A 12,979-nucleotide genomic window follows, 5' to 3' on the forward strand; every position below is an offset into this window, starting at 1 on the left:
CTCACCTATAGAGGAGACCTCCACATAAGGGTGTGTGCATAAATGTGCACACTCAACCAGGAGACACTTACTCAACACAACCACTTCTGGGGCCACAGAGGACATTACAAAATGAGTCTGTGGAGCCCCAGGGCCCCTCAGAACTTCCTGTTATTTCCTGGTCAAAGGTTCGTGAAAACAGCCTGGGAACCCAGGCAGGCATGTTAGGCTCACAGGGATCAGGTCTTCTTTATCTCTGTATCTCCTGTCAGTGACTAGCACCTAGCCTAGCACATGTGAATGCTCAAGAAATCACCACTGATATGAATAGATGTCAGTTCCTCCCAAGTGTTCATCAGGGCCCTCAATGGGGCTCCGTAGAACTAGAGAAATAGCTTCGAGAGCCCCTCTAGCTTCCAACCTAACCAGTGGAATTGAATCCCATGCTTGACTCCAGAGTGGACTTTTTATTTCAAGTTACCATGTGTAAAGGTTGGAGGAAAAAGACCCAAGTCTGTCTGTCTCCTTGGTTGGGGCCCACTTGGATTTCCATACATGGTTTACACAACCACATGCCCCCACTGGCTAATGTCACAAGAGTTCTGAGTGCTGGGATATAAGGAAAGAATAACAGTGGGAAAGTGTTGGGGTCTGTTTTTTTAAGAGGGGAAAAGAAAGATGATTTCCCTTCCCCAAGAACCCTGGGGGCAGCTGGTCTGGTCATGTGACATTTACTCGTATTATTTCTGTTCTGACTCTGCACACTTGTGACTGGAAGGAGCCTGGTTAAGAGCTGGAAGTGTATTTTGCTCTGGTTTAGGGTCTTGCCCTCTTCCAAGAGACCAGCAAGTCTGTGCCAATGTCTGTGTGCTCCCAGAGGACCAGCAAGACGGTGATATTGTCTGTCCAGCCACTATGGGCCAGAGCCCTGGCCCTGGTGAGGCCTTTCCCAGGGCCCAGGGACTCTGCTCTGCGGTTGCCAACTTCTTCTCTTCAGTACAGAGGGAGGATGGGGCCTTCCCAAGAGGCCTGAAGGATTGCCCATTCTTGGCAGCAAGTCCAGGTAGTTGCTGGCCTCCAGCCATCTGCTTCACCTGCTTCACCAGGCCCGGTGCTTGACTGGGAGGCCCTGGTGTCTGCTCCACCCCCGCAGATGCTCTTCCTGAGGCCGGAGTTGTTGGCTCATATAAAAAAGCCTTGGCAGGAGCCTGAGAGAGAAGTCTGGCCTGGGTGAGTGATTTAACCGCTTGCCAGGGGTGCTCCGAAGGGACTGCTGCTTTCCCTGGTGGCTGCAGGATAGGATCTGCCACACTGCCTCTCTCTACAGCTCTCGGCATCTGCCCTAGACCTTTGCTGGCAGTCCATGAGCTTGATTCCAACACCGGCATCTTGTCATCAATCTGTGATGTGACCTCATGAGGTGAAGCAGCCCGTTCTTTCTGGTGAGGAGTTAGGTCCATGAGATCCATTACCAAAGCAGCTCTATTTTTTGACTGAGTATTCTGGTCCACGGGCCTCAGTGCTTTTTCTTTAGCTACCAGGGTCTGGACCACAGCTGATAGTACTTTGTCAGGAGGTGGGAGTCTCTGGGACAAAGAAGCATGGGATTTGTCTGGGGGCCTGTCTGAAGTCTGGGGTTTGGGACCACTGGTGACTAGCAGTCTGTCTGGAGGTGGAAGTCTTAGACCAGTAGGGACTGGGGCTTTCTCCAGTGACTGGGGCCTTGGGCTGGCAGCACCTATGGATTTATCCAGCCTTGGGTCAGCTGTCCCCAGAGGTCTTTCCAGTGGTTGGGACCTGACTGAGGGTGAGGAGCTTATGCCGGTCACTGGAGAGGGTTTGTCAGATAGTTGGGGTCTTGGTCCTGCCACTGCAGGTGGCCTGTCCAGTGGCTTCTGGCTGGATACCAAGGATTGGGGTTTGGTCCCCGACCCAGCAAGGTCCCTGACCCTATCTACAGGCTGGGGCCTGGAGTCAGTTCTGTCAGGAGGTCTTTCAGGCAGCGGTGGCCTCTGACAAGTTCCTGCCAGAGCTTTTTTGGACAGTGACAGTGTCTGGTTGGTGTCAGCAGGCAGCTTATCCAACATCTTGGGCCCCTGAGCAGCCACTCCTGATGAATGCTCTGCCAGGTGAGTGCCTGGGCCTGGAGGCAGCGGTACTGGGGGAGGCACATACTCACGGATCTCCCCAGGTTCCAGAGGGTTGGGCCCGCAGGGGTCATGCTCAGTACAAGACAAACGCCCATCCAACTTGGAGATGAAGAGCATCCCTTCCCGATGCTGCTTACAAAAGGAACTGGGACACATCTCACAGAAGGAGGCTGCTTCCTTCCCACAGATGTCACACTGATGCCAAGGACACTCCCATTTCCCTGAAAACACAGATGTGAAACAAACCCTTAGGAAAATAAGCAAGGTACATGAAATGGGCCGTGGCTCTGAGCCTGGGTCAAAGGAGTGATTTCAAACTGCCACCTTCTGCAGATCAGGTCACTCATCCAATACCTCCCCTTGCCCCAGAATCTCAGATTCTCCTGTACAACACATAAAAATAAAAGCCAAGTACCAAATAGCAAGTAAGTATCAACTAAATATACAAGCAGAGGTAATTTCTTATTACTATGACTATTTCTATCAAGGGGGAAAAAAACCCAAATGTCCCTTTAGATAGAATGTGAAGATATTACTTTCACAGGTTTGCAAACTCCATTTGTATTATATAGCCTTTAAAATATTCAACTCTAAGGGGATAATCTCAATTATTTAAACTTCTGCTTATTTGGTTATATTTAGGAACAGGGAACTGATACACAACTGTGAAAAATGGGAACAGATTTTCCTTTGCTCAATTTTAAGCCTTGAAACCAGCACAAACTTGACCTATACTGTGCACACAGAACCAGTGGAAAAGACCTTTACTTACCATCTATTTGCCCCCATTTCATGACACCTGAGAGTCTCTGCCATGGACAGTGTTTCTGCCTCGGCTCATAGTTTTCAAATAAACTATGCTAGCCCTGACTCCTGGCTCATAGGCAAGATCAGTTCTAGTGTGGCCTGTGCCAGCTATAATCTTGAGTTACTGATTTTGAAACGATTCTCCATTTCTATTTCCTGGCGCTGACAGGTCATGTTGTGGCCTTGCCCTCACACTACCTCCATTTATATGATTTCATTACCCTAGCAACTGTACACTAAAGGAAAGCTAGTTCAGAGACAAACTCCTCTCACTCTCACCCTAAAATTCTTCTCTTTCTGCAATTCCCGGAAGCAGGCCACTAGTGACGTATAATCTCACTGGGAGTGGCTCCATACTGCTTTCATACCTCTGTCATCAAAAACAGACCACATATCCAAGTGCCTCAAAACCCTTCTAACTCCAAGTAACTGCTCAAAAGTTAGTGGCTTCTCCAGCTACCAATTCCCAGACACTGTCTGCCTAAGCAGCTCTCTCACGCGTTAGCTGATACAGTTGACTCTCCTTCAGAGGGGTGTAGGTGAGGGGGGCTAAAAGGGTGTCTAGTCCACAACTCACTGACTGGAATAACCCCAAACTCTATGCTGTCTTAACCTCTCTTTCTTTAGAAAGGAAACATGGCTTAGTGGCCTTGAGGTCAGAAAACCTGGCTTTCAGTCCAGCTCCTCCATCTATATGCTCTATTGTGACAATTCATCTCACCAAACTGGACTCTCAGTTTCCTCATCTGCATCATGGGAAGGTGAAAAGGTCTCATCTTTATGGGTTGCTGGGAGGATAAAATAACATAACATAAATTGTAAATAAAGTGCTTGACATATGATGAGTAAGCTTCTGTTCGCTTCTCTGTAACCTAGGATTCCAAGCCTTTATTGTCATTTATTTCCAGAATGAGAACATGAACCATACCCCCTCAACGCTATGCTTGGGAAGACCAAGGGGCTGTTACAATTACAGCAGAGAACAAAGAGCACCCTAAATGGATTTTAGCACCAACCTGCTGGTCGCTTGGTTAGATTGAGACAGTCAGCGTGGTAAACTTTTGGGCAGCCTGGCTTCTTGCAAGAGACGAGCTGGCCAGCATCCCCACAGCTGAAACACTCATCCTCTCTCTCCTTTGTGATTTCACCCTGGGTCCTGCGCTTCCCCTGTTGCTTCTTCTTGAATTTCTTTGACTTTTCTTCCGTGGCAATGGGTTGATTCTAGAGGTCAGATATTGAGCAGTCAGCATTCTGTCGATACATTAGTTGTATGATCTTGACCAGGTTAACTATTCTCTCTGAGCCTCAGTCTCTCCTCTGGGAAGAGACAATCCTCATAGACTGTTGTAAAGATAAGAGAAAATACAGGAAAGGCACCTGGCACATCATAGGTACCCAATAAATAGTTGCATTAATTCTAACTTTTCTATGAACTACTCCTGCCACCTGCATGAAATAAGAGACATAAACTTTTTGTTAACATACAAGGCTGGTATTAAAGGTTCCCCTTTTGTAAGTTTTATTTTTATGTTTGTCTGGGTATGTATGTGTGTGTATGCATACAGATTTCTTAATTTATTCAACACCCCTTCACTGAGCACTTTAGTAAGAGTCACATGCTAGGAAGACACAGAAAACTAATTCATTATCCTTGCCCTCAACAAGCTATGTGCCTTCATCTATGTCAAATTAGATTCATGTCCACTACTCCCCAAGACAGACCCTGGTGCAGCCAGCACGTCTCCTCTGTGTTCCCTGCAGCCCACACTTGCTTACCAAACCCCATGGTTTTCATCGCATTATTTATGTTAGATTAGAAACATCCAGGATCAATTCAACTTATTACTATCTCACAGTGATCTCCCATTTCTAAACTTCTCTCAAAATTCTTTCTCACTGATTCATGTGTGAAATGTTACATAGATGTTAAGGATGCAGAAACTGATATCCCTAGTGAATGTAACACCTTTACACTTGCGTTAAACATAGTTATTATTTTGATTTATAGGGAATAAATCAACTGGACACCTTTAAGAAACAAGACCATTTAACCAACCAACTAATGAAAAAAAATATAAAGATAATTTTGTTATTTAATAAAAGAATATTTTGTGGGTGTTCATCATCTTCATGTGTTTTTGAACCCCTTTAGTTATTGGTTTCTATGCTAATTTGCATTTTTCAGTTCTTAATATTGACTTCTATAATCAAAAAAGCATAATAGGAAATACCCAATTGGAGTCATTGTGTAGTTTACTCTTCATCAAAATTAAACTTCAATTTTCAATGTACTTTAACTTATGATAGAGAAATCTAGATGCATGTTCATCTATTATGGTCCATCCATTATGTAAAAAATTTAACAGTCACTAAAGATGATAGTTAAGAAGACGATGTAACAGCAAGGAAAAAAATTTTATAGTATTTAAGATACAGACTTGCAAGCAATTCTTTACATTTACAGAATTGTAGATCAGTTAAAATGTACATAAAAACCCAGGAAGTAAGACACAACAATATTTATACTTTGTTAAGATGAAAAGATTAAGGGTCCTATGTTTATCTACAGTGTTATACTACATTTAGAATCTTAAATTCAATATTGGATTTTTTGATAGCTTTAAAAGAGAGAGAGAGGGAGACACAGACACCAAGAATGTAAGAAGCTTATTAGGAAATGTAAGTGAGATTAGCTGAGACCAATAAAGACATGGAAAGTAACCTACTTTACGGATTCCTATTTTACAGTTTTTTTAGCTAGAAAGGTATCACCAATTAGAAGTCAGACTGCTTAAAACACATCAACAATACCCAAAGATCAGCTCTTGTATAACCAAACTGATCATCAGAATGCTTATTTAAGTGCCAGACCCCAATGTTTTAATTCCAAAGAGACATCTTAAAGAGTCAGCCGTGCCACTGGTTAGGGAGGGAGGACCACACCATTATTCCCGATGGAAACGTTTGGAAGGTACCTTTGGCCTTACACCCAAAAAGCCACTGCAGTTTGGGGCTCCACATTTGCAAACAGTCTTTCCATTCCCAAGACATTCTAGGTTGTAGTTGAAGGTAAGTTCAGTGCCTGCATAAAAGACCATGAATATATTAACATCTATGGCTTTGATTACCTTATTTCTTTAAAAAAATTTTTTTTAATGTTTATTTTTGAGAGAGAGACCGAGCAAGCGCACAAGCAAGCACGGGGTAGAGACAGAGAGAGAGAGAGACACAGAATCTGAAGCAGGCTCCAGGCTCCAAGCTGTCAGCACATGGCCTGATGCAGGGCTGAAATGCACAAACTGCGAGACCATGACCTGAGCTGAAGTTGGGATGCTTAATTGACTGAGCCACCCAAGTACCCCTAATTACGTTATTTCTGTATTAATCATAAAGGATACTGACTTATTAGAGAACAAAACTTTGGGAGGGTAGGAAGGGATTTATTAACTCTAACACCACTATATTAATAAATTCTAATCCTGTAAAATTATTAATCAGCAAATACACTTAATAACAGAAAAACATAAATGGCTCAGCAACTTAGTATTTAAAATAGCCTTTACTACAGACACGTTAATTATCCCAAGTTGTTTGTTTTCTAACCCATTCAGATACTAAATATATTAATTCATTACCAAAACCTAACAAACAACAACTCATTGTATACAGTGATTTGCTAGGCACTAGGAATGCAAGTATGAAGAAAACACCTGTTGTTCTGTGCCAAACCTGGCAGAACTTAAGTAAGAGAGACATCTCAATACAGAGTAATGCCAGAGAACTCTATACCACAGACCTAAGGTCTGGCTTTAAATCCCTGTTACTACAATCTAGCTGGGTGATCTGAGCCCTGAGTACATTTGTTAAATGAAGAAACAACAATAATCTCACAAGCTTGTTTAGAAAATTTGGCATAATGCACATAGCAGTAATTTGTAAACTTTAAAAAGAGATGTACAGGGGCTCCTTAGTTGGCGCAGTCGGTTGAGGGTCTGACTCATTTTGGCTCAGATCATGACATCGTGGTTCGTGAATTCATGCTCCACACCAGGCTCTGTGCAGATGGTAAGGAGTCTGCGCCTCCCTCCCTCCCTCCCTCTCTCCCTTCCTCCCTCTCCTTGGCTCACACGCACTCTCTCTCTCTCAAAATAAATACATGAGCTAAAACAATTTAAAAAAAAACAAAGATGTACAGATTTAAGATACAAATTGTCCCCTTTCTCTCAAAAGTGCATTTTATCAGAGCAAAGAGCAAAGAAAACACACCAACATTCAAATTCAAAGCACATTAGGGAAAGCCTAACAAAATAATTCTCTATATGTATACAAAAGAGACTATTTCTGGGTGGGGGTAATGGTTCACCATTAACATATAAAATGATAATCATTAGGTCAAAATTATCAAATCTTAGGAAGATTTCCCATTGCAGACTGACCTATCTTCCATCAGTGAGACTAACCAATACATATAGTTTTTCATCTAATATTGAATTAATATAGATCATTATTTGCTTATTTGGCTAAGCAAATTATAAAGCAGCTGCCTTACATTTAGGGGTCCAAATGGTTCGAATCACTCATGTCCTGGTGAGGTTCACAATGTAAGGAGCTTACAGGAACTGAAGACTGACCCAGATAACAGCAGGGTTATGTCTCCCCTCTCACACCCACTGTGAAATACCACACTGAATGATAGATAATTCTATTCATACAATTCCATTCTTATTACACAATTTATAAGTATATAACTGAATTTTTATTAATTTAATGCACTTATAAAGCAACTCAACCATACATATACAAAGTTTAAGATAGCAGGATACTTGACATAACCTGCTGATTACCCACCATCCACTATATAAACATACTGCACAGAGGATAAATCAGAAGGTACCGGTACACATAAAAGAAAGACTCATATGTTTCTAGAAAAGAGTCCAATATACAATAATCCTTGAGAGGTCTGCACTTAGGGGATGGCAAAGGGCGATGGAGAAAAGATAAACAAGGAGTATGATACATGTAGTAGACAGAAAGTATAACAGGTATGTGAAGAATCCACGAAGCTGAATGAGATGAGAGCAAGCTGAAAAGTTCAGACTCTACCTGCCAAGGCTGCAGCTCCCACAGACACTCCACATAGCACTGAGCACATTCTGTCTCATTCCCCTTATCCCACCCATGCAGACTGGAAGTCAAGTGAGAACAAGAACAAGGTCTGTGAATTCCCACACCATGCTACTTGAGCTAAGTGAATATGGGAGAAAAGAGAAGAAAAACTTGTGCCGAGATTGGTAGAGGAATCTACCCCCAGGGATAAAGACTATAAAGTTCCAAGTACAAATGTACTGAAAGCAGTCAGGAGAGATTTAAGAACTAAAGTCATGTGGCTAACATTTGAGTAATTAATACACAGGACACTCCTCCAGGGTGGTTAGAAGTGCCAGACTTAAGAATTCAAGTAACATAGGTATACCATATACCTCGCATTTTTGCAAGGATTAAATATAATATGCTTGGAACAGTGTCTGGCAGTGGTGCCAGGGGCTGAGGAGAGAGAAAATGGGGGTTAGCATTTAATGGGTGCACAGTTTCACTTGGGGAAGATGAAAGGGTTATAGACATGGATGGAGGTGTTAGTTGCACAACAACATGAATGGATCTAATGCCACAAAATTATACACATTAAAAAATGGTTAAATGAGAAGTTTTATGTTATGTATATTTTACCATACCACCACCACCAAGAAAATACTCCAAGCCAAGTACCACCTGGTACCTGTAAGTCTTTTATATATCCTCAAGAATTTGCAAACCTCATTTTGGGATTATGGGGCATATGGGAATTTTTAGATGCTCAAACCTGACATTCCTTTCTTAGCTCCAGAATCCTTAATTGATTCTTACCTGCTTTAATGTCACTCAGAGCAAAAAGACCAACACGGGTATCTCCATTCACAGACCATTTCTGTGTTTCACAGTTGGGCTGGCAGCAATGATTCATGAACCGAGCATAATTTCCTTTGGGACCAGCGTCAATGATTCGGTCCTAGAATTCCAAAAGATGCTGCTCATTAGACACTTCCTGTGTATTTTAATAAGCTAGAATTCCTATTTGTCAAATCTGACTCTCCCAGGAGTGGTTCTCAAAGTGTAGTCACTAATCCACATCTGTTACTTGCTAGAAATGCAAATTCTTGGGCTGCACCTCAGATATACTAAAGCAGAAACTTTTAGGTGGGGCCTAGCAATCTGTGTTATAACAAGCCTACTAGATGATTACGATACATGCTGAAGTTTAGGACCACTGTCTTAGAAGCAGCAGCTTGTCCCATCCTCTCAATTAGGTAGTCCTGAACCCTGGCTACACATTAGACATCACCTAAGTAGGGGGCACCTGGATGGCTCAGTTGGTTAAGCGTCTGGCTTCAGCTCAGGTCATGATCTCAACAGTTCATGGGTTTGAGCCCCATGTCAGACTCTGTGCTGACAGCTCAGAACCTGGAGCCTGCTTCAGATTCTGTGTCTCCCTCTCTTTCTGCCCCTCCCCTACTTGCACTCTCTCTCTCAAAAATAAATAAAAGTTAAAAAAATTAAAAAAAAAAAATCACCTAAGCAGATTTTAATACTGATAATGTGACCCCATCTCAAACTAAGATGTGAATATCTGGAGGTGATGATCTCATAAACCAAAGGGTTCAACTTGATAAATGTTCACAAAGTTTCACACCAGGAAAGAAATCTGTTGTAACAGCCAGTGAAAGAGGTGGAGGTGGGGAGCTGGCAGACCCTAATATTCAGATACTAGGAAGAATCTGATACACAGAAAATAAACACACTAAGATGCTAGAATCAGGAATGAGTCCCAAATAGAATTCTAGGCACCAATGAAATGCAACTTATCAGCAAATTCCTATAATTGAAAAGATGAGTTGGGTTCAGAAGCTGAGCTCTAAAATCAATTTTTAAGACCTTCTTAATGTACTAAATATTAACAAATCAGTTTCTCAATCTGTAAAGCAAAAGGGTAAAAGAATGATTATTTTACTTTGTTGGCTTCAAGTTTTAATCCTATAGGAAAAACTAAAAGACATAATACCCAAATTAAACAGTTCAAAAAGAAAGCAAATAGCTTTGTTGCCTCTGGCAATGAATGTATACCAAGAAATGGGCAAACTGAGCTGCTCCAGAACCTTGACCAAGCAATCCCTATAAATTTAAGGGAAAGACATTATTTTGGGTGGTGAATCCATGCCTACAAACACTATGACTAGGACAATATCAATTTCACAATCTTATAACAATGGAAGTAACACAAATTACTTACTTTGTCTAGGGTAAGCATATAGAAATTAGTGATATCATGTTCTTGGGCATAACGGATTCGAGCTCTGCATTCTTCTTCATCTATTAGCTCACCCACATACTCATTCACAAATTCACCCTAGAACAAGAAATAGCTCTTAATGGCAAAAAGCACAACTGTGTTCCCAGGTACACCTTATTTTTTAAAAAATTAATGAAAATAACAATCTCCAAAGAAGTTCATGTACACGTAACTAGTCACTTTAGCAAAGGATTACTCAAGAAACACAAATACGATGCTTCAACTATTTGACAATGAAAACCACCTCCCCACTCCTATCATGGTTACCAGGAGAAAGACTGGGATACACTGGACAATGAAGATCAACCAAGATGAAAGTAAGTAAACTAGGGCTCCATTATAATGCTGACATGGATAGTTGAACCCTTTAAGTGCCCCCAAACCTGAAAGTCAGTTTCCCTAAACTATGATCCTTTTCCAGAGAACGTGCTCTGTCTGCTGCCTTTCCACATTTTACAATACTGTCCTCCTGACACTGTGGCCATACTAGCTTTCACTCTTGCTGTCCACCTTGCCTGCAATGCTTTAACACTCAACTAGTCTAAGCCAACAACTATTTGTCTTTCAATTTTCAACTTAAAATATTCTCAGAGTCAAAGCTAGTTTCAGGCCCTTTACCATTTACCACTGCCTCCAGAACCCTTTGTGCTTCCACACTGGGTGATTACTTGATCAATGTCTGCCCCCCTTAGAATGTAAACTTTATGAAAACATGAACCATGTCTCTATTATTGATCACTGCATTTGGAGCACAATGCCCAACACACAGTAGATAATAACCACTTAGCAAATAACGAAACAGACTGATATTCACTTCCTTTTCTAGAGACAAACTTCAGAATTCTTCAGAAAGCATAACTAGAATAAAGTTTATTTTATTAAAATGTCAAGATTTATTCTACACAAAGACTACATAATATTATCTATCAGAAACTTGCAGGTCCTTCTAAGTTTGAAATTGTAGATGTTAGTGTGCTTTTTAGTACAGAGGGCCTAATCCTCTTCTTCATTTTCCATGAACTCAAACCCAGTGAAAACAGATTTTATTAGGTGATTAACACATTTGTATCACATGTTCATTATCCCCTTTCTCTTAACTACAGGTTCCAGGATTGTCACAAAAGAGCAAATAAGGTCACAGTATCTCTATGAATTCCCTTCATTTTTTCATCCTCATACACAGTGAACATGTTTAATACTAAGGACTTTAGAGGTAAAGGAGACTTTCCCAAGCCTATAAACTCTAGGACACAGGAAGACTAATAGTAAGGTTAATCCTTAACTATCTTATCTTCCCTCTAATGATCATCTCCTATTCATCAAGAATAACTACTCCTATTAAGCAAATGCAAAGAAGAAAAAAAAAATCTATAAATTATGAAAAACTTTCTTCACCTTTTTAATATCGGTTTTTGTCCGGAGACCCCAGCCCCTCTGTAATGTGCGAAAAATTTCAACCTCTGGATACTGGCGCTTAGTGAAGCACTGGTTTTGGCAGCGTCCTCCGGCAGGACATACTGTGGGGTGGCACTCATAGAGCAGCATGCGGTTGATACACTCGGAGTCTATCCCACAGGGGTTATCATCAGTAGCTTTACAGTTGCAACGGGGAATTTCAGACAAGTCTGCAGTAAAGATTTGTACCCTGCCAATAGGACGGTTCACCTGGAAAAGAAATACATACTATAGAACATCAGGCAAGCCAACACAAGCCAGTTTAGGACCTATTAAAAGATAGACGTCTTTTCCTTGAAGTTGAATGCCACATTTTACAGGATTTTGAACTTAGTGGCATTATTCACAATAGCTAAAATGTGGCAAGAACCCATATACATCCACAGATAACACATGGATATACAAAATGTGGTATAAATAATGGAATATTATTCAGCTTAAAAAGAAATTCTGACACATGGTATAACATGGATGAACCTGAAGTACATTATTGTACATGAAATAAGCCAGTCACAAAAAGACAAATACTGTATGATTCCAACTTATATAAGGTACTTATAGTAGTCAAAATCATAAAGACAAAAAGTAGAATGGTGGTTTTGAAGAAATGAGAGGAGGGGAGAATGGGAAGCTAATGTTTAATGGGTAGAGTTTCAGGTTTACTAGATGAAAAAAAATACTAGAGATATATGGTGGTAATGGCTGCAAACATTATGAATGCACTTAATATCACTGAACTGTATGTTTAAATAGGATTAGGCTGATAAATTTTATGTTATCTATATTTTACAATAAAAAAATTTGAAAAAAGATTTAGGCACGTTTGACATAAAGCCTTACTTAATATACAAATTATGAATCCCACAAAAAATTTTGAAAATCACTTAAAAAAATGTAGTTTAAAAGCTGGTACACCAAAGTGAACTCTAAACTGAGTTTCTGCTATTACCACATGGTGGCACCACTTTAGCAGCTACGTTAAAAAAAAAAATTCTTAAATTATAATGGCTTGCATGAGAAGGTCTTTGGGTAACTGAGGTTCCTGTTATGTGAAGATATATTTTAATATTTATTACCGTAATATGAAATCTTTTTAATAGACTATAGCAATGTCACTCATGCATTTAGTAGTAGTCAAAAACAGTGAAAATCTGCTGCGGTAAAACACAGAGGTCAAACAGCTGCTATAACACTGAAGCCA

General features: G+C 40.8%; 1 protein-coding gene across 4 annotated transcripts in view; it reads right to left on the reverse strand.

Annotated features, from left to right (window-relative positions):
- Positions 1-426: 426 nt before the first annotated feature.
- Positions 427-12,979, reverse strand: part of NSD1 (nuclear receptor binding SET domain protein 1) — a 141,337-nt gene continuing 128,784 nt past the window's right edge. For all 4 annotated transcript variants that reach the window (XM_042991658.1, XM_042991648.1, XM_007085531.3 and 1 more), the window contains 6 exons: positions 11,719-11,988; positions 10,264-10,380; positions 8,844-8,985; positions 5,912-6,018; positions 3,953-4,157; positions 427-2,350 (listed from right to left, as the gene is read on the reverse strand). In XM_042991658.1, the coding sequence (XP_042847592.1) occupies positions 720-2,350; positions 3,953-4,157; positions 5,912-6,018; positions 8,844-8,985; positions 10,264-10,380; positions 11,719-11,988 (2,472 nt within the window). In that variant the 3' untranslated portion in view covers positions 427-719. The remainder of the gene's footprint in view (positions 2,351-3,952; positions 4,158-5,911; positions 6,019-8,843; positions 8,986-10,263; positions 10,381-11,718; positions 11,989-12,979) is intronic.

Source organism: Panthera tigris, chromosome A1, assembly GCF_018350195.1.
Source record: "Panthera tigris isolate Pti1 chromosome A1, P.tigris_Pti1_mat1.1, whole genome shotgun sequence".
NCBI classification, from domain to species: Eukaryota; Metazoa; Chordata; class Mammalia; order Carnivora; family Felidae; genus Panthera; species Panthera tigris.